General features: G+C 39.7%; 1 protein-coding gene and 1 long non-coding RNA gene across 3 annotated transcripts in view; one reads left to right on the forward strand and one right to left on the reverse strand.

Moving 5' to 3' along the window:
* Positions 1–697: 697 nt before the first annotated feature.
* Positions 698–23,513, forward strand: part of rab32a (RAB32a, member RAS oncogene family) — a 58,174-nt gene continuing 35,358 nt past the window's right edge. Inside the window, exon 1 of one of the 2 annotated variants that reach the window (XM_061900575.1) lies at positions 698–1,115. In XM_061900575.1, coding sequence (XP_061756559.1) covers positions 902–1,115 — 214 coding nt within the window. In that variant the 5' untranslated portion in view covers positions 698–901. The remainder of the gene's footprint in view (positions 1,116–23,513) is intronic. The other variant, XM_061900574.1, reaches the window with a different exon arrangement.
* Positions 796–23,513, reverse strand: part of LOC133552944 (uncharacterized) — a 31,843-nt gene continuing 9,125 nt past the window's right edge. Inside the window, exon 2 of the long non-coding RNA XR_009806801.1 lies at positions 796–1,981. This is a non-coding gene — a long non-coding RNA (uncharacterized LOC133552944). The remainder of the gene's footprint in view (positions 1,982–23,513) is intronic.

Consider the following 23,513-nt stretch of genomic DNA (forward strand, 5'->3'; position numbering starts at 1 on the left):
TGTGGTTCTACAGCCATGGGTTGCACTAACCCCTGTTCCACCGTGCCACTTATTAAAAAAATCTGCTAACAATACTCCATTTACATGTTGTGACCTGAATATTAACCAAGTATTTGCGGTATTGTTATGATAATAGCTAAGGCCTGGGAACTACTTTTAGTAACACACCACATTGATCACCAAGAGGTAACTTATTAAAATACTGAACTGCTTAGCCTCTGAGTTGGTAAAAGTTCATATTATATTTTTTTAGAGCGCGGGATGGATCAAATCCAAATAACCTCACCTATTTCTATTTTAAATGATTGCGAACTTTATCGTGGATGTTCTCTACTAAATCCTTTCAGCAAAAATATGGCAATGTCGCAAAATGATCAAGTATGACACATAGAATGGACCTGCTATCCCCGTTTAAATAAGAAAATCTCATTTCAGTAGGCCTTTAACATTGCTGTAAGTATACTTTTGACCCAGCACATTTTCAGTAGACCCATAATAAATTCATAAAAGAACCAAACTTCATAAACTCTTTACAAGTGTGTGTCAACTTTAGACCACTACTGTATATAGACATGTTTTAGAATATTGTTTTATGAGATGTAAACATGTCATGTCAGCAGAGTGCAGTTTACCAACACGTCCGGGTCATGTGATCAGGCGGGGGGAGGAGGAGGGAAGGAGGGGAGGGACCAGTAATGATTGTCGCATGTGGACCAGATCAGTAGAGTCGGTCCCAGCCCACATTTCCTTCCTTCTTTTCTCTTCCCATCTCTCTCTCCTTCTCTCGCCCCTTCGTTATTTTGGTGGGAAAAGCCTCTTCTGTCCTCACGCCCCATGTTAGTCGGCTAGTCTGAACAAGTCAGCCAACGCAGCGCCAAAAGTTGTTTTTGAGGTCGCCGTCATGGGCGGAGGTTCGGTGTCGGAGTGCAAGGAGTTTTTGTTCAAGGTGCTGGTGATCGGCGAGCTGGGCGTGGGCAAGACCAGCATCATCAAGCGCTACGTGCACCAGCTCTTCTCCCAGCACTACCGCGCCACCATCGGCGTCGACTTCGCCCTCAAAGTCATCAACTGGGACAGCAAGACGCTGGTCCGCCTGCAGCTGTGGGACATCGCAGGTAAGAGCACTTCCACTTGGGAAAGAAACATGTTGATTGTCGCCAATCCTCCATCTTGAGTTTCTACTTTTCCACTTTTTTGATCAGGTCAGCTCATAATTGTCAGTGGAATGCAGGTCACGTTGTTATTATCCACTCAACCAACTTCCACCCACTGCTCTGTTATAAAACTTCTTCATAGGCAGACCCTTGTTTCCATTGCAACTCGCTCATTGTTTTTTTTTTTTATTGATTGATACTTGTATTAGTAGATTGCACAGTACGGTACATATTCCGTACAATTGACCACTGAATGGTAACACCCGAATAAGTTTTTCAACTTTGCTCTGATTACTTTTTCGCACACTTGGCATTCTCCCGATGAGCTTCAAGGGGTAGTAACCTGAAATGATTTTCACTTTACAGGTGTGCTTGAACCTCATCGAGAGAATGCCATGAGTGTGCAAAGCAGTAATCAGAGCAAGAGTGGCTATTTTGAAAAAACTTGTTTAAAAAAACATGTTTTCAATTATATATCCTTTTTTTTTGCTAAGTACATAACTCCACATGTGTTCATTCATAGTGTTGATGCCTTCAGTGACAATATACAATAGTCATAAATGGGTTAAATGATAAATGGGTTGTACTTGTATAGCACTTTTCTACCTTCAAGGTACTCAAAGCGCTTTGACACTACTTCCACATTCACCCATTCACACACTGATGGAGGGAGCTGCTATGCAAGGCGCTAACCAGCACCCATCAGGAGCAAGGGTGAAGTGTCTTGCTCAGGACACAACGGACGTGATGATGTTGGTACTAGGTGGGGATTGAACCAGGGACCCTCGGGTTGCGCACGGCCACTCTTCCACTGCGCCACGCTGTCCCTATGAAAATAATGAAAACACATTGAATGAGGAGAAGGTGTGTCCAAACTTTTGGCCTGTACTGTATATATATACATATATATATATATATATATATATATATATATATATATATATATATATATATATATATATATATATATATATATATATATATATATATATATACACACAATACATTAACAATATATTTCTTTACAGAAGCTGCAAAAAAATGTTTTTTTTTACAGCATATAAACAAATTGAATAAATGCAATGGAATGGAAAAACCAAACCACTGTTTTTAGTCGTTAAATTCAAGCAACAGAGCTGCAAGGTTGTTTTTTTCAACTGTAAAAAAAAAAATCTTTTTTTTTTTTTTTTTTATGTTTTAGTGTCTGACTGTATATGGAAGAAAAAAAATGTACCAAGGTTGAATTTTTCCATAAAATCCATTGTCAGTTTTACAGTCTACAATTTGATTATTAATTTGTTTTGAAATCATAAGTCAAGCAGATATTTAAGTACAGTTTTTATCTTTATTTTAACAATTATTTTTGGAATACATATGATATATTTTGAGTTTGATAATGTTGAATTTGAAAAGGTATGGAATTGCATGCGGTATTTTTTTATTTTTAATGTCAAAAGGGAAAAAACTAATATATTTAGTAAGAAAATATTATTTAAAATGTTATTAACACATATAAAATAATGTGGCGACCCAGTTTTGGCCCTCGGGCCTTGAGTTTGACACGTGTGTTATCATGAATGATGAAAATGTTACCTGCTGTTGATGCGCTTCTGATGCCTAATTTTTTTGTGTAAAACATGTAAACAGAATTGAACCACTATAATAACTGGAAAGCACTTACATCTTAACTTTTGGGGCTTAGTTGTGCAGCAAAAGTATTTTACGTCACAGACGAACCTCCCACAAACATGGTCGTAACTACCATTGAGGACATGTCATGTCCTCTGTATTTTTTTAGGTGACAAAAGGGATGATGATATGACTGACCGTAAATTTTCTTCCATCATGTGCGCTGTACATCACCATGCGGTAGATCTTCTACCAATATACGATCTTTGGTCATGCACAGCCCACTACAACTCCAGCAACGTAATGCAAAGAAGTCCACTTTTACTTTAAACATTATCGGATCTGAAATGTCATTTTGTAGAATGAAAACGCGCTTTATATAATATTTTACCTCAAATGTGTTTCTGGCCATGTCATGCTCTGTTACTGATTAAAACATAAAGGACAAAATTTCCACCGATACATCCGGTAGCTCCGTGTCGGACGTCATTAATACTCGGAACGTGAAGACAAAGATCACGGGGTCGAAACCTGCTCGTGGTTGAAAATTGTATGTTTTTTAATTAAATGATGTTAAAATTGTTTGACATACTTTTATTAGGATATTAATAAAAAGTGCACCGTTAACAAAATCATGCTGATTGTCAAAGATGTTAGATGGGTGATAGTAATACATGAATTAAAGCCTTTTTTATTCTGAAAATTCGCTGTGTTGCTCTCATTTGGGCCCAGGGGCCGCATGGAGGAAAATCTGTGCACACGCTGGCCGGACAATTAAAATCATGGCATTAAAACAACTAAATAAAGACAAAATCAGATTGATTTATTTAGCTTACTTTGGCCGAAAATAGAACAAACACATTCTGAAAATATTACAGTAAAAATATAGATAAAAACACCGGCAGCGGTAAAGTTTAGATTTATGAAGGAAAGAAGAAAGTGAATGAATGTTTATAACTGAATACATTTACATATGCATAACAATTTGTTTTATTTTGTATTAATTTTTTTATGAAATAAGTAACGTTTATGACAACCTTTTTCCAAAACACAATATACAATGTGCGATTGAACAGGATAATGCATGTATTTATCATTTGTTTTCAAAACGGTTACAAAAAAGTGTGATCCCAAAAATTTACTGTGGGACCCCATTTTTATGACTTAGAATAGAATAGAATAGATCTTTATAGTCATTGCACAAGTACAACGAGATTGATTTTTTGGTACAAGTCCCGCTAAGAGCAGACATACGTTACAGGGGAGGACAAGACGAGACTGCCAACGGTTTAGCCATTTACGGCGCTCCTTAAAAAGATGAGAAAAGGGTGACATTGGGAAAGAGGGGGGGGGTCCCCATTTTGAAAATTCTTAGCACCAACAATGTTGGAGTCAGTAAATTGGTGCGTGCAAAACAGCAAGCAGGCGGCTGTAGCCCGCGGGCCAGTTCCAATACTACTCAAATCTCCCTGGGGCCATAGATCATTCATTTGTGGGCTGGCTCTCTTCCACAAGCCTTTACTTTGACACCCATGATTTTGACTGTGCTAGGATATTCATGATTTCAGCCTTCTATTGTTCCTCTTGGACAACCAATTTTTGACCTCGGTATTTGTCAAATCGTAGTTACAGTCCTGAATGCCCACAAAGACTACATGACTAACACACCCTAAAATTTCATACATGCCTAGATACTTGGTTTTCAACTAGGGCTGCAACTAACGATTAATTTGATAATCGATTAATCTGTCGATTATTAATTTGATTAATAATCGGATAAAAGAGACAAACTAAATTTATATCCTTTCCTATACTTAATATAAAAAATAGCATACTGGCAACCGTGTCTTTTCGACTTGCCGAGTAAAATAAAAAAAGTGTTTTTTTTTTATAAAGTGCACCATTGTCCTGCACAATAGCAATAATTTTGCTTAGGGGAATTATAAACCTGGCTTACTTATTCCAACCATTCTGCAATGTTGGATGCTGAATGTCTTTCCTCTAGTGCAGGGGTGTCAAACGTATGGCCCGCCGGCTGGATCAGGCCCGCGAACAGGTTTTATCCGGCCTGCAGCATGAGTTTGCTAAATACAAAAATGAGCCAAAATTTTTGAATGAAAGAAACGGCTGTTGTAAATGTGTCCACTAGATGTCACAATAGCAATTCTGTGTATTTTTGTAGCTCAGGGGTCGGATGTGGCTCAGCTGCATACTTGCAGACCGTCAAGATTTTTCTTGGAGATTGTCCGGATTTCAGTGCCTTTCCCAGTAATATCCCTGGGCTAACATTATCTGGTTTTCACCCGCATAACTATTTTGAGAGCGTGTTGTGGTAACAATGCTTTTAACGTTCTCTAAAACATATCGTCGCGCTCGCCTTCACGCCATGCTATCTGCGTGCCGGTCGGTCACATGTAGCATGCGACCCCTGCTAGGACACATTATCGACTGCAGGGCATACTTGGTCAACAGCCACACAGGTTACACTGATGGTTGTGATATAAACAACTTTAACACTCTTACTAATATGTGCCACGCTGTGAACCCACACCAAACAAGAATGACAAACACATTTCGGGAGAACATCGGTACCGTAACTTAACATAAACACAACAGAACAAATACCCAAAATCCCATGCATCCCTAACTCTTCCAGGATACATTATACACTCCCGCTACCACTAACTACTTTAATACCTTGAAAATTAAACTACATGAGTAACTTTACACCTTGATGTTAAACTTCATGACTGACTATGTTTATACCTTCACATTAAACTAAATGACTAACTCCTTAAAATTAAACTTCATAACCAACTAATTGTTGCCTTCATGTTAAATTTACAATACAAACTACTTTAATAACTTGAAATCAAACTACATGACTATTTTTATACTTTGATGTTAAATTACATGACTAACTAATTTTCTACCTAGACATTAAACTACAAGACTAACTACTTTTATACCTTGATGTTAATTACATGACTAAGTACTTGTATACCTTGATGTTAAACTACATTACTAACTACTATTCCTCGATTTGAAACTACACAACAAACTACTTTTGTACTTTGAAATTAAACTACAAGACTGACTACTTTTATAACTTAAAGTTAAATTATGTGAATACCTACTTGTATACGTGGATGTTCAACTACATAATTAACTTAAGTTCTGCTTTTATATTAAACTACATGACTAACTATATTACTTTTATAAATAAATGTTAAACTACATGAATATCTATTTTCAGCTGTGACATTAAACGACTTGACTAAATACTCTTCAATATGAGTATCAAACTACATGACGAACTAACTTCAAACCCTGAAATGAAACTACATGTCTGATTACTTTTATACCTTGATATTAAACTACATGATAGGGATGTAACGATGTAAAAATGTCATACCACGGTTATCGTTACCAAAATTATCACGGACAAATCTTTTGACCAAGTTATTATTTTTTTGCTAACTAAAATGAATAGACACATTGTTAAAAAAAACACTATTTTGTACGTTTTGTGTTTCTTATGTTTGTTATCTGTTCTAATGGCTGATATTTTATTGTTTTAAAATATCTCATAGCACGGTAGCACTTAAGGATTTTTTAAAATGAAAAGTATGAATAATATATATTATAATTATTATTGTTATCATGTGGTGTCCTACTCCATTAAGTGGTCTTTGAATGCATCGTCTCCTTTCCTCTGATTGTAGAACAATCACTCTGTGCTTAAAAAAAAACACACAGCTTGTTGGTTCATTGTGCACTAAGTTGCTCTGACAGTAATTGTGTTTATATAAGTTTAGATTGGGGAATGTTGTTTCTTAATAGGGAAATATAGTCATGCCTCTTGTTTGTAAAACAATAATACTAACTGTTGGGAGTTTTATTGCAGTTATCATTAGTACCGTTTATACATTCCTACTACATGACCAAATACTTTTATACCTTTGGATTAAACTACATGACTAACTACTTTTTTACCTTGGTTTATACTTCATAACTTTTTACTCTCATACCTTAATATTAAACTTTGATATTAAACCTCATGACTAACTACTTTGTACCTTGATATTATACTACATGACTCTCTACTTTTATACCTTAATATTAAACTACTCTTTTGAGTTTGAACTCCATGACTTAGTACTTTTAAACCCTGATCTTAAACCACATGACTAACTTGTCAGTGTGCTTTTTAATGTATTTATTCTTTGGCACACTTTCCCGTGCGTACATTCCACCAGCTTGAGTAAGCAAGGCTGTAGTGTAACGTGTAAATACAAAGTTATCCAGCTCAAACAGCTATTGTTTGTCACATGCACGCACGCACACACACACACACACACATTCACACACAATCTGTAAACACTTGAGGGGGATTGTGGCAGACTAAGTTGTACGGTTTTAGTGTACAACTTATGAAGTGAACTCACTAGTAGAGTATGGAGTAGTGTGTCATGGGATATACCATCAATGTACCAATATGTCACAAAAGTTTGACCTTGTAAAAAATGTAAAACTTAATTATTTTTAAAATACTAACGTCTTTGTCTTGGACATTATTATCAGCTTTTGTTTCACCAAATATGATCATATATTTTACTATTTTGTCATAATTTTATTTTGCTGAAATCAAATGATTAAAGCATGTGAACTGCAAATACGACAGAAAGGCTTCTCTTCTTTTTTTTTCATCTCTTGTCTATCCGTGTTGGCCCTGCGATGAGGTGGCGACTTGTCCAGGGTGTATGCCGCCTTCCGCCCGATTGTTGCTGAGATAGGAACAAACGCCCCCCGCGACCCCAAAGGGAATAGGCGGTAGACAATGGATGGATGTCTTGGACATTATAATGAGCTTTTGTTTCACCAAACATGATCATATATTTTACTATTTTGTCATAATTTTTTTTTGCTGAAATCAAATGATTAAAGCATGTGAACTGCAACTATTACAGAATAGGCTTCTTTTTTTTGTAACCTCCCGTCTATCTATGTTGGCCCTGCGATGAGGTGGCGACTTGTCCAGGGTGTACACTGCCTTCCGCCCGAATGCAGCTGAGATAGGCTCCAGCGAGCCCAAAAGGGACAAGCGGTAGAAAATGGATGGATGGATGCACTGCAACCCAACTCTATTCTTGATTGGACATATTTGATGCGATGGGGTGTCATGCATTAATTAACCATTAGGACACAAAATGGAAGAATTTAGCACATCATTAGTGTAAAAAGATAATATACTATTGATTTTGCAAGCTATTCAGAGTAATAGTGGTTGTGTGTTTGTTAAAGTCACAAACTAGGTTCTAATCACAGCACCACCTATCACCATGGCAACTAGCGCTACTTGCTCGAGGGCATGTTAAACAGAAGGTACAAAAGAAGCCTCAAGTATGTTGGGCGTAACAATTGGAATATTTCACAAATTAACATGTTTGTACAGTGAAATTTTATAAACATTTCTCGGAAAGAATATGTTACGCTAACACATCATTGATCCTATAAAGGGAAGTCAAGTTATGAAACGCGAAGAGAAGTTTCTATCAATCTGGAATTTGTTATACGAAGAAAAAAAAGACACTTCCTTAAGGCTTTTAGAAGAGGAGGAGATGCAAATGGCGCTAACTAATCTCGAGAAATGCATGGCAAAGAGGGATGTAGTTGCACCCTTCCTCAGATTCAGTCTCCATAATGCGTAATCCCTGCCCAAAGCAGTTTGTTAGCAGTGAGAAAAATCTGTCACTAGTAACGAAAAAATACTAATAACTACAAAAATGTTGAAGTATAAAGATGGTTTAATACTATCCGCAAAGTGTGAAAGATAGGAGGTAGTGTTTTAAAATAAATATTTTCGTTTTTTGATGAGTCAGCAAGGTTTCACAGAAACTACCCAACTGAATCCGTTTTGGTAAATGGGTTATGCTTGTATAGTGCTTTTCTACCTTCAAGGTACCCAAAGAACTTTGACAATATTTCCACAAGAACCCATTCACACACCCTTTCACCTACAATGCTCATAGCAGACGTAAGTCCATTTAACATTTTTCGTATCGTATTTTCCGGACTATAAGGCCCACTTATAAGCTTTTTTTTCCCCCTCAAAACTTGACAGTTCTCGACAGTTCTCGACAGTAACCCGTTGCGCCTAATGTATGGAATAATTCTGGTTTTGCTCAGCGACCTCGAAGCTGTTTTACTTGGTACATGGTGAAATGATAAGTGTGACCAGTAAAAGGCAGTCATACAAGAGATACATGTAGCCTGCAAAATAATGGCGTCACACATAAGAGATACGTGTAGAATGCAATATGACTCAAGTAAATAACACCAATATTTTATATGTTTCGTTGAAAATGTAGAACGTTACACATGGCTATCAAAAATCTACCAAATATGTTGTAGTGCGACTTTGGTAAGCTATGAACCTGCACGGCATGATGGATAGTACTGTGCTTCAACACACGAGTATTTTTATGGTGTGTGTATAAAGTAAGACATATTATATGGCGTTTTGTTTCGCAATATCATGTAAAAGCAACTTTTCTTACCTTCTGGTACCTGCTGATCTGTAGTTGGGATTGGCATAAGTCCTGAAAAATTGCCCGCGTCAGCCTTTGTAGTCTGTGCCAACACCGTAGTCGATAAGTTTCTTCTTGTTTGGGGTTATTCATCCTTCTCTGTTGCCATGTCTAATATAAAGTAGTGTAAAGTTCTTACTTATATCTGCCATGAAAGCGCTAAAACATACTGTTGTAGTGAGTTTACATTATTCACCCAAAGAATTTCAGTTATTAGAGTTACGGTTGGATGGTTTTTCACGATACACATTACCGGCGAATGAGGAGATGATGCTATGTTATTGATTGAAGAAAGTCTGAATGTCATTAAAACAGTTAGCTCCATCTTTTGACACTTCTTCCACTGCCATCCTTGCACGCTACACAGCTACAACAAAGATGACGGGGAGAATACGCTGCCGAAGGTGAACCACTTAAATAAGTCCGTCCACAAAACGGCACATCTGCGCCTTGAATATGATCTGTAAAACTGAATCTATGTAACATTTTGACCAAAGAACCACCATTACATGTTATGTAGACCACAAGGAAGTGTTTAACATTTATTAAAAAAAACAATATGACTCCTTTTAATGCGCCCTATAATCCTTATGTATGACAAAATATCGAAAATAGACCATTCATCGGCAATACAGTAGTTAGCAACAAGTTGTCCAGTCGAAATTTCGGCGGGAATTTTAGTTTTAGTTTTAATTTTTCAGTTTTAAAAGGTTTTTCCAATTGTATGGCAGTTGTGATTTTTTTAAATACTACTGTATAGGTAAAGATGCTCAAAATTGATTGATTGAAAATGACTTTTTCAATCAAGAACCACCATTACATGTTATGTAAACCACAAAAAAATTATAATATGACTCCTATAATGCGCCCTAAAATCCGGTGCGCCTTTTATATGACAAAAGATCGAAATTAGACCATTCATCGACAGTGCGCTTTATAATCTGGTGTACCCTGTGTTCCGTAAAATATGTTAATCCCCAATATCCAGGAAGTAACCTACTGGCTAACCGATGGACGGGCACAAATTTGTCTGTCTACAATTTTTGCAACATTTTGGCTTGTTTTAGTCACAATGCAAATATTCTATCTCGCCGTACAAAGCAAGTTCTTGATGCAACGTAACATCTAGCGTATTTCTGGAAACAGGAAGTAGCGAAAATACTGTACTTGATTTTAATAGCTTTTTCCATTTAATACAAATTTAAAATGTTTTTAAGTTACAACTTCAGAATGCAACTGGCAGACTCCTGGCCATCTTTTCTGAACTTATTTTTAAATCATTCTCCATAAACCAGGGAGGAGCTGTTCACTGACAAAGAAGTGTACAACAAGCAAAAATACGGCAATTTCTTTCACCCATCCATTTTCTATTCCAATCCTGTTTGCTGTTTGAGTTACAACTTCCTTACAATTCTTGCCCATCTTTTTCAAGCTTTGCACGTCATTGTCCATCAACCAGGAAGTAGCTGCTGACTAACAAAGAAGCTTACAGCAAGCGATAATATGTTGCTTTTTTTCAATGAATTGTTTCACGTATTAATACAAATAATTTTCGAGCGGAATTTATCTTTGTTTGAATCACCAACGAACCCTCCAGCCCTAGAATGCTAATGTTAAAGTCCTGTCCATTCAACATTTTACTAAGTAATTTTACAAGTAACCTGTTAGCTACCTGACAGACATGCACAAATATGTCTCTGCGATTTTTGCAATATTTTTGCTTGTCATGATAAGGAGTTATATAAATAATCCCTTCAGCCTTAAAAAGCAACTAGTATCGTACTTTACGTAATATAACATCTGACGTTATTCTGTAACCAGGAAGTAGTTCCAATCCATTTTTTTTTTACTTATTAATGATCAAAATTCCCAGTTTAAGTTACAACTTTTTTACGAGTTTGGTCCATCTTTCCCGAACTTCTTACGCCATTTTCCTTGAACAAAGAAGTAGCTGTTCACTACCACTACAGGTAAAAATATGGCACTATATTTCAATATGTTTTTTTTTTACTTAATAATTTAAAAAAAAAGTTGTGGTTTTACCTTTACAAATTCCTTAAAAGTTCTGTCCATTTTAATTTTTTTAATTTTTTTTACATTATTCCGCATAAACCAGTAATATAATGTTAGCTAATACATGAACATTTATCAGATGAAACTCTGAATGTATTTTTCTTCGATTACTTTTTAAGTTATTTATTTATTTAAAAAAAGACTATTTAAAAAAAAAAAAAAATGGTACAGTACCAGCATGTCATGCACCGTGAACCAGGACGTGACCTGCTAACTAATTGGCAAAACTAAAGCGATCCGATTTAGACTTTTCAATTTTTTCCATGCTAACATTTTTGTACTGTTGTGCGGGAGCATTAATTTCACAACTAATAATCTTAATATTTTTTTAGAGTACCGTATTTTTCGGATTATAAATCGCACCGGCCGAAATGCATAATAAAGAAGGAAAAAAAAACATGTATAAGTTGCACAGAGTATAAATCGCATTTTTTGGGAAATGTATTTGATAAAATCCAACACCAAGAATAAACATTTGAAAGGAAAATTTAAAAAAATACAGATTAGTGAACAACAGGCTGAATAAGTGTACATTATATGATGCATAAATAACCAACTGAGAAGGTGCCTGGTATGTTAACGTAACATATTATGGTAAGAGTCATTCAAATAACTATAACATACAGAACAGGCTATACGTTTACCGAACAATATGTCACTCCTAATCTCTAAATCCCATGAAATTTTCTTCCTAGGTGTCGCTTCTATACAACTCTACCAACTCCATAGGTAGACAGTGCGCTGCTTCCTCTTCTACGTCAGAGTCATCGTCAGTTGCAGTTCCAATTATTCCAGCCTTTCTGAATCCGGACAGGGAGGTTTCGGGTGTCACTCTGTTTTTATAAATTACCGCCAATGTTGAAATGATCAATTTTCATAGGTACAGAAGTAGATGGTTACATCTTTTTTTTCCACAATGCATTTCTGCCATGACCCGCCCCGCCAAATTGTTATTGGTCGACGTGTGTGTGACGATTTGCTAAAGTATGCCTAGTCTCTTTTGTGAATGAGATAAATAATCCATCCATCCATCCATCCATTTTCTACCGCTTATTCCCTTTCGGAGTCGCGGGGGGCGCTGGCGCCTATCTCAGCTACAATCGGGCGGAAGGCGGGGTACACCCTGGACAAGTCGCCACCTCATCGCAGGGCCAACACAGATAGACAGACAACATTCACACTCACATTCACACACTAGGGCCAATTTAGTGTTGCCAATCAACCTATCCCCAGGTGCATGTCTTTGGAGGTGGGAGGAAGCCGGAGTACCCGGAGGGAACCCACGCATTCACGGGGAGAACATAATATTATTTGATATTTTACGGTAATGTGTTAATAATTTCACACACAAGTCGCTCCAGAGTTTAAATCGCACCCCTGACCGAACTGAAAAAAAAACTGCGATTTATAATCCGAAACACTGATATCTTCAACAACAATACTTTAAGCAACCTTTGCCATTAGCTAAAATAATCTATTTCCTTTATATCACGTTACTAAAGATGCTGTCTGAGGCCAGGAGCTAATCCAGGCGAGAGTAGCGGTTATGTGTGTGGAAAAAGGAGGCGTGAGATTTGGAGGCTGATTACTATCATTCTTCCTTAAGTGGAAGGACGATTAATGCTCGCTGGTAAAAAACAACTTATGATAATACTTTTCTTCCTTTTTCTACAGCTTTAAATAGTCTGATGTTTAATGACTTGGCTATTTTACCACTATTTACCTCCACTTTGCACTCTTCCTTTTTTACTTATTTTATCCTCACTGTCTTCAGGTCACACCAATAATGGCTGCAGTATTCTCGCCTCCGAAACCTTTTACTGTCTACTGCAATCAGCTGCTGGCCCCTGGGCCAAATCCAGTATCCGACCAACTGACATTTTTGCTGTCACTCATTTGAACAGCAGAGTGCTCCTGTAACGCCGAGGGTCTGTAAAAAAAAAAAAAAAACCCAAAAGGGAATGCTTCCGTCAAATAGAGGATCTTTAGGTCGTGTTTTTTTCTGTACATTGTCAAGAACAACATCATGTTTCTGTCATTTATTTAGTATATTCAAAAGAAATCACATCGCTCCCATCTTTTACAACAGATCTGGGCAAATTCGTTAAGTTTTTCAATCCGGCCCGCCGGACATTCACAAATATTTTTTTTTAGCTATTTAAGATGGAAACTGTAGCCGCTATTATGATGTGCAGTGATGTTCTCAAATGACCGTAAGTCTTGAACTTTACAAAGTATTTTTCAATGGTTGGAATCTGTGCTTTTGCATGATATACTAGTTACTATGGTAATCTAATTAGTTACTATGGTAATCTAAGTCACAGCCTTTTTTCAGTGATGTACCCCCTGTGAACATTTTTTTCAATTCAAGTACCCCCTAATCAGAGAAATGCATTTTTGGTTAAAAAAAAGAGATAAAGAAGTAAAATACAGCACTATGTCATCAGTTTCTGATTTATTAAATTGTATAACAGTGCAAAAATATTGCTCATTTGTAGTGGTCTTTCTTGAACTATTTGGGGAAAAAAGACATACAAATAACTAAAAACTTGTTGAAAAATAAACAAGTGATTCAATTATAAATAAAGACTTCTACACATAGAAGTAATCATCAACTTAAAGTGCCCTCTTTGGGGATTATAATAGATATTCATCTGGATTCATGAATTTAATTCTAAACATTTCTTCACAAAAAAAGAAATCTTTAACATCAATATTTAGGGAACATGTCCACAAAAAAATCTAGCTGTCAACACTGAATATTACATTGTTGCATTTATTTTCACAGTTTATGAACTTACATTCATATTTAGTTTAAGTATTACTCAATAAATATATTTATAAAGGATTTTTGAAATGTTGCTCTTTTTAGAATATTTAAAAAAAATCTCACGTACCCCTTGGCATACCTTCAAGTACCCCCAGGGGTATGCGTACCCCCATTTGAGAACCACTGTTTTAGAGGATCTTTGACTGCTCTTGTGACATAAAATATATTTGAGCAGTGTTTTTGCAGTGGATTCTCAAGAATAAAAGTGTTTCTGTCATTTAAAGGATTTTTGATTAGCATTATTGCAAATGTTTCTTAAAAACTGAATAATGCTTTTGTCTTACAAATGATTTTTGACAATCATTATTTCAGCCAGGCTTTAAAAACAACAGTAGTGTTCCTTGGAGTCGATTTTTAAGAACAGCAGCGCGCTCTCACTTGAAGATCTTTGACCAGCATTATCGCAATTGGTTCCGAAAAAGAGAAGTGCTCTTCCCACACATAGGATCTTTGCGTAGTGTTCTTTTGCAGTAGATTCTTGAAGCTGCGCCAAGTAACATTTCAACTTCCGTAAAATATTTTCATAACTTTTGGGATGATACATGAACCAGTTGAATGACACCTCTGTCATGGCTTGAGGGGTCTGTATCGCTTTGACTGGCACTAAGCAACTTTGAGAAGGGTGGCAAGAACCCTGGCATACAAAAAAACACAATTGTGCAGACTGCTTTACAGCATTCGACACTTCCCATTCGTTACGAAGACGGAAGTCGATGCTCATGCCCACGTGCAATTACTGCTATAATGGCCGAAGCTGCAAAACAACCAAAAGAAACGTAACTAAAAAAGTGAGACTACCCGGATAAAAAGATAATCGAGGATCAACATTGGCTTTCACTCACTGTTGTGAGTTCAAAGACGAGGATGGTTTTCAACCGATGTTGCCTCGGCTCTGTTCCTGCCTTACGAGTAAGTACCTTTTGATGCTCAAATCAAAATGATCATGATGTTAGCTATGGAAAATTTGCATCTTAGCAATAAATAGCCTCCAGCTTGATAGTTCGCAGTTCCACACTGACACGATAAGCCACGTCACAAAATTGAAAGTACTGTATGGAGAAAAAACATTACAATGACTGCAAACCACAAATGCAAAGTTTGAGTAAAATATGTAGGTTACTACTGTGGAAAGATCAGTCGTACTAACTGACTAAATCTATGTGCTGTTCCACCTTGGGAATTGTGGTCTTCTTTCAGGAAAAACACTACCAGCCGTCATATAGCGTCTTGTTTACTGGTGGCTTGAGGGCCAGACACTTAATTCATGTACAGATATGTTTGTCACATTACATCTTTTAAGTAACGTATTTTTCGGACTATAAAGCACACTTAAAATCCATTCATTTTCTTAAAACTCGACAGTGCTCCGGTGCGCCTAATGTACGGAATAATTTTGGTTGTTCTTACCGACCTCAAGGCTATTTTATTTGGTACATGGTGAAATGATAAGTGTGACCAGTAGATGACAGTCACACCTAAGAGATAGGTGTAGACTGCAATATGACTCAAGTAAACAACACCAACATTTTATATGTTCCATCAAAAATATAGAACATTACACACAGCGCTCAAAATATGTCAAAATGTTTTAGTGCGACTTCGGTAAGCTATGAAGCCGCACCGCTTGATGGATTGTACTGTGTTTCAACATACGAGTATTGTTATGGTGTGTGTACAAGGTAAGACATATTATCTGGCATTTTGTTTCGCAATATCATGGCAAAGCAACTTTTTTAACCTTCTGGTACCTGCTGATCTGTACTTTGGATCTGCATAAATCCTGAAAAAATCCGCCTTTGTAGTCCGTGTTGACACCGTAGTTCAGGGGTAGGGAACCTATGGCTCTAGAGCCAGATGTGGCTCTTTTGATGACGTCATCCGGCTCTCAGATGAATCTTAGCTGACATTGCTTAACACAGGGTTGTCCAAAGTGCGGCCCGCGGGTGATTTTTTAACGGCCCCACGGCAAATTTTAAGAATACAATTAAAAAAAAATTAAAAACATAAAAAGTGGCATAAAAGAGCAAACAAGTGAAATGTAACAAGAAATTGTTGCAATGCTTACTCTTATAACACAAAGCTGCCATTCAGGCTGTTTCTTTCTTTAAAAAATAATAATGAATCAAAATCAATGTCATTTTGAATTATTGACCTATTCGAGGCTTCGATTACATCACATTAAATATTCCACTTTGAAATATTTTTGGGGGAAAATGTTGCATATTTTGTGTTTTATCATATAAAAAATTTAGCTGTTTTTTTTTAAAGAAGGGCCTAAAACAAACAAACAAAACATAAACAACAATAAAACTTAAAATTGCCGGATATATCTGAATTTGATCTCGAGATTATTGTGCTAAAAGTAAACGGCAAATAAAATGTATAATTTATTTTTTAACACTTTAATAAGTAGGACACTTTTGGACCCCCGATTATTTTAGTGTGATTTGTTTTTAAGTGTCATTGCTCAAATAATAATAATGAATCAAAATCCAAAATTAAGGCTCCAATTATTATATAATCTCAAATATTCCACTTAAAAAAGTTATTGGGTGAACATATTGCATATTTTGTGTTTTTTCCAATTTTTTTTTGTAATGTTGATCTAGACATTTAAAACTTGCATAATAATAAAAATTATAATACTGAATAATGACACATTTTTAATATTTTTTTTTGACCAAAACCCTTTAGGGTCCCGGGAATCATAACTGAGTGGAGGCCTAAATGTATATTTTTTATACATATATTGTATTGGTTTTAAAATAAAAATTATGAAAATGGCCCCCGCTTGCTCTGATTTTTCTGTGTGCGGCCCTGAGTGGAAAAAGTTTGGACACCCCTGGCTTAACAAGATAATTATGAATAATACCGCTAGTAATCACAGTGCTAAAAATACCGTCCATCCATCCATCCATCATCTTCCGCTTATCCGAGGTCGGGTCGCGGGGGCAGCAGCCTAAGCAGGGAAGCCCAGACTTCCCTATCTCCAGCCACTTCGTCTAGCTCTTCCCGGGGGATCCCGAGGCGTTCCCAGGCCAGCCGGGAGACATAGTCTTTCCAACGTGTCCTGGGTCTTCCCCGTGGCCTCCTACCAGCTGGACGTGACCTAAACACATCCCTAGGGAGGCGTTCGGGTGGCATCCTGACCAGATGCCCGAACCACCTCATCTGGCTCCTCTCGATGTGGAGGAGCAGCGGCTTTACGTTGAGCTCCTCCCGGATGGCAGAGCTTCTCACCCTATTTCTAAGGGAGAGCCCCGCCACCCGGCGGAGGAAACTCATTTCGGCCGCTTGTACCCGTGATCTTATCCTTTCGGTCATGACCCAAAGCTCATGACCATAGGTGAGGATGGGAACGTAGATCGACCGGTAAATTGAGAGCTTTGCCTTCCGGCTCAGCTCCTTCTTCACCACAACGGATCGATACAACGTCCGCATTACTGAAGACGCCGCACCTGTCGATCTCACGATCCACTCTTCCCTCACTCGTGAACAAGACTCCTAGGTACTTGAACTCCTCCACTTGGGACAGGGTCTCCTCCCCAACCCGGAGATGGCACTCCACCCTTTTCCGGGCGAGAACCATGGACTCGGACTTGGAGGTGCTGATTCTCATTCCGGTCACTTCACACTCGGCTGCAAACTGATCCAGTGAGAGCTGAAGATCCCGGACAGATGAAGCCATCAGGACCACATCATCTGCAAAAAGCAGAGACCTAATCCTGCGGTAACCAAACCGGAACCCCTCAACGCCTTGACTGCGCCTAGAAATTCTGTCCATAAAAGTTATGAACAGAATCGGTGACAAAGGACAGCCTTGGCGGAGTCCAACCCTCACTGGAAATGTGTTCGACTTACTGCCGGCAATGCGGACCAAGCTCTGGCACTGATCGTACAGGGAACGGACCGCCACAATAAGACAGTCCGATACTCCATACTCTCTGAGCACTCCCCACAGGACTTCCCGGAACCCCTCAACGCCTTGACTGCGCCTAGAAATTCTGTCCATAAAAGTTATGAACAGAATCGGTGACAAAGGACAGCCTTGGCGAAGTCCAACCCTCACTGGAAATGTGTTCGACTTACTGCCGGCAATGCGGACCAAGCTCTGGCACTGATCGTACATGGAACGGACCGCCACAATAAGACAGTCCGATACTCCATACTCTCTGAGCACTCCCCACAGGACTTCCCGAGGGACACGGTCGAATGCCTTCTCCAAGTCCACAAAGCACATATTGACTGGTTGGGCAAACTCCCATGCACCCTCAAGAACCCTGCCGAGAGTATAGAGCTGGTCCACAGTTCCACGACCAGGACGGAAACCACACTGTTCCTCCTGAATCCGAGGTTCGACTATCCGGCGTAGCCTCCTCTCCATTACACCTGAATAAACCTTACCGGGAAGGCTGAGGAGTGTGATCCCATGATAGTTGGAACACACCCTCCGGTCCCCCTTCTTAAAGAGAGGAACCACCACCCCGGTCTGCCAATCCAGAGGTACCGCCCCCGATGTCGACGCGATACTGCAGAGTCTTGTCAACCAAGACAGCCCCACAGCATCCAGAGCCTCAAGGAACTCCGGGCGGATCTCGTCCACCCCCGGGGCCTTGCCACCGAGGAGCTTTTTAACTACCTCAGTGACCTCAGCCCCAGAAATAGGAGAGTCCACCACAGATTCCCCAGGCACTGCTTCCTCATAGGAAGACGTGTTGGTGGGATTGAGGAGGTCTTCGAAGTATTCCTTCCACCTATCCACAACATCCGCAGTCGAAGTCAGCAGAACACCATCCGCACCATACACGGTGTTGATAGTGCACTGCTTCCCCTTCCTGAGGCGGCGGACGTTGGTCCAAAATCGCTTCGAAGCCATCCGGAAGTCCGAGTTTTTGCCACACACCGCTTGGCCTGTCGGTACCTGTCCACTGCCTCCGGAGTCCTATGAGCCAAAAGGACCCGATAGGACTCTTTCTTCAGCTTGACGGCATCCCTCACCGCTGGTGTCCACCAAGGGGTTTTAGGATTGCCGCACCAACTACCTTGCGGCCACAGCTCCAATCAGCCGCCTCGACAATAGAGGTGCGGAACATGGTCCACTCGGACTCAATGTCCAGCACCTCCCTCGTGACATGTTTGAAGTTCTTCCGGAGGTGGGAATTGAAACTTTCTCTGACAGGAGACTCTGCCAGACGTTCCCAGCAGACCCTCACAATGCGTTTGGGCCTGCCAGGTCGGTCCGGCATCCTCCCCCACCATCGCAGCCAACTCACCACCAGGTGGTGATCGGTAGAAAGCTCCGCCCCTCTCTTCACCCGAGTGTCCAAAACATAAGGCCGCAAATCCGATGACACAACTACAAAGTCGATCATGGAACTGCGGCCTAGGGTGTCCTGGTGCCAAGTGCACATATGGACACCCTTATGTTTGAACATGGTGTTTGTAATGGACAAATTGTGACGAGCACAAAAGTCCAATAACAAAACACCACTCGGGTCATTCTTCCCAATCACGCCTCTCCAGGTTTCACTGTCGTTGCCAACATGAGCGTTGAAGTCCCCCAGTAGGACAAGGGAATCACCCGGGGGAGCGCTTTCCAGTACTCCCTCGAGTGTACCCAAAAAGGGTGGGTACTCTGAACTGCTGTTTGGTGCGTCAGCACAAACAACAGTCAGGACCCGTCCCCCCACCCGAAGGCGGAGGGAGGCTACCCTTTCGTCCACTGGGTTGAACTCCAACGTGCAGGCTTTAAGCCGGGGGGCAACCAGAATTGCCACCCCAGCCCGTCGCCTCTCACTGTCGGCAACGCCAGAGTGGAAGACGGTCCAGTCCCTCTCGAGAGAAGTGGTTCCAGAGCCCTTGCTGTGCGTCGAAGTGAGTCCGACTATATCCAGCCGGAACTTCTCCACTTCGCGCACTAGCTCAGGCTCTTTCCCCCCCAGTGAGGTGACGTTCCACGTCCCAAGAGCTAGCTTCTGTAGCCGAGGATCGGACCGCCAAGTGCCCTGCCTTCGGCTGCCGCCCAGCTCACAATGCACCCGACCTCTATGGCCCCTGCTATGGGTGGTGAGCCCATTGGAGGGGTGACCCACGTTGCCTCTTCGGGCTGTGCCCGGCCGGGCCCCATGGGAACAGGCCCAGCCACCAGGCGCTCGCCATCGTGCCCCACCTCCGGGCCTGGCTCCAGAGGGGGGCCCCGGTGACCCGCGTCCGGGCGAGGGAAATGTGGGTCCATGTTTTTTAAGTTGAATCCTAAAAAAAAGTCCTCCCGTCATTTATCGGTTTGTAGGTTCTTTGACAGCAGATGGTCCTTTATTACACAATAACAGCGTTTTTGAGCTGGTCATTAAAAAATTGAGTGCTCTTGTCACATACAAACAATATTTGAGTAGTTTTACTGCAGTGACAGCAGCAGAACAATCCTTTTCTATAATGGAGTCATTTGAATATCATTATTTCAGTGGGTTCTCCTAAACAGCAGATTGCTCTTGTCACATCATGAACGTTTGGGTAGTGTTTTTGCAGTACATTCTTAAGAACAGCAGCTAGATTCTTAAGAACAGCAGCGCGCTTTTGTCTTGTAGTGAGTGTTTTTCAACCTTTTTGGAGCCAAAGCACATTTTTTCATTGAAAAATTGCGGAGGCACACTACCAGCACAAAACATTAAAAAATGAAACACATCAGCCGATATAGACAATAAAAAGTTGTTCTCGTAATTGTTGGATGACTTTAAACCATGACCAAGCATGCATCAATATAGCTCTTGTCTCAAAGTAGGTGTACTGTCACAACCTGTCATATCACGCCTTGACTTATTTTAATTTTTTTGATGTTTTCCTGTGTGTAGCGTTTTAGTTCTTGTCTTGCGCTCCTAATTTGGTGGCTTTCTCTCTTTATTTGGTATTTTCCTGTAGCAGTTTCTTGCCTTTTTTGACCGTTAATCCCAACACCTGCTTTGTTTTAGCAATCAAGAATATTTCAGTTGTTTTTACCGTTCTTTGTGGGGACATTGTTGATTTTCATGTTATGTTCGGATGGACGTAGTCTTTGCTCCACAGTAAGTCTTTGCTGTCGTCCAGCATACTGTTTTTGTTTACTTGGTAGCCAGTTCAGTTTTAGTTTTGTTCTGCATAGCCTTCCCTAAGCTTCAGTGCCTTTTCTTAGGGACACTCACCTTTTGTTGGTTTTTGATTTAAGCATTAGACACCTTTCTACCTGCATGCAGCCTCCCGCTGTTTCCGACATCTACAAAGCAAATAGCTACCTGCTGCCACCTACTGATATGGAAGAGTATAACATAGTAAGTCTGCGGATCTCCAGACAGTACGGACACTCAACAACGGCACATTATTTGCAGATTATAATTGCTGGTTTGCATTCCGTCAGTCTACCGCATGGCAGCTGTGGTTATGAAAGTAGCTTACCACCACCAAGTGCGAATGAACGATGGCTTCTCACTTCTCTGTGAAGCGCTTTGAGTGTATAGAAAAGCGCTATATAAATCGAATCCATTAATTAATTACAAACCCCGTTTCCATATGAGTTGGGAAATTGTGTTAGATGTAAATATAAACGGAATACAATGATTTGCAACTCATTTTCAAACCATTTTCAGTTCAATATGTTACAGAGACAACATATTTGACGTTCAAATTGATAAACTTGTTTTTTTTTGCAAATAATCATTAATTTTAGAATTTGATGCCAGCTACACGTGACAAAGAAGTTGGGAAAGGTGTCAATAAGTACTGATAAAGTTGAGGAATGCTCAACAAACACTTATTTGGAACATCCCACATGTCTGCAGGCTAATTGGGAACAGGTGGGTGCCATGATTGGGTATAAAAACAGCTTCCCAAAAAATGCTCAGTCTTTCACAAAAAAGGATGAAGCGAAATACACCCCTTTGTCCACAACTGCATTAGCAAATAGTCAAACAGTTTAAGAATAACGTTTCTCAAAGTGCAATCGCAAGAAGTTTAGGGATTTCAACATCTACGGTCCATAATATCATCAAAAGGTTCAGAGAATCTGGAGAACTAACGCCACGTAAGCGGCATGGCCGGAAACCAACATTGAATGACCGTGACCTTCGATCCCTCAGACAGCACTGTAGGGCTGGGCGATATTGGCTTTTATTAATATTGCAATATTTTTATGCCATATCGCGATATACGATATATAGCTCGATATTTTTCCTTAGCATTGAATGAACACTTGATGCATATAATCACAGCAGTATGATGATTCTATGTGTCTACATTAAAAGATTCATCTTCATACTGCATTAATTTATGCTACTTTTAAACATTCATGAACAGAGGGAAATCACAACTAATTCCATTAACCAAAACTGTATCTATGAAATACTGTTCATTCTCTCGCGGGTGACTTTTTAAATGAAAGAACAAATTAGTAGTGCTGCTACCTTTTGTAGTTACACTTCTGCTGCATACTTTGCATATTGCTGTTGTCTGCTGACTATCTTCCCACTTGAAGCCAAACCACCACCAGATGATGGACCCCCTGCTGTTTTTTTGGGCATTAATTATTCTTCCTCCATTTGTGATCAGTTTCGCACCTTCTCTCTCTTGTCACTCAACTTGCTCTGCTCCGATGCGCTCTGCTCTGCTTGCGCCACCTGCTTCAGCTAACGTTAGCCATGCTGCTACCTCTCTGCTCGGCGAGAGCGTATGACGCTACACGCGCGACAGTATGTGACGTATGTAAGAAGGCAGGCTTGTTTTACGTCTCTGTGAGAAGGAGACAAGAAGGAGTGAGAAACGCCTGTAGTGTAAAAGCAACTGCGTGAGAACGTATACTTGAATATTACGATATAGTCATTTTCTATATCGCACAGAGATAAACCCGCGATATATCGTTTATATCGATATATCGCCCAGCCCTACGGCACTGTATCAAAAACCGACATCAATCCTCAAAGGATATCACCACATGGGCTCAGACACACTTCGAAAACCACTGTCACTTATTACAGTTTGTCGCTACATCTGTAAGTGCAAGTTAAAGCTCTAATATGCAAAGCAAAAGCCATTTATCAACAACATCCAGAAATGGTGCCGGCTTCTCTGGGCCCAAGATCATATAAGATGGACTGATGCAAAGTGGAAAAGTGTTCTGTGGTCTGACGAGTCCACATTTTTTTGGAAATATTCGACATCGTGTCATCCGGACCAAAGGGGAAGCGAACCATCCAGACTGTTATCGACGCAAAG

This window comes from Nerophis ophidion, linkage group LG05 (assembly GCF_033978795.1).
Source record: "Nerophis ophidion isolate RoL-2023_Sa linkage group LG05, RoL_Noph_v1.0, whole genome shotgun sequence".
Taxonomy (NCBI): Eukaryota; Metazoa; Chordata; class Actinopteri; order Syngnathiformes; family Syngnathidae; genus Nerophis; species Nerophis ophidion.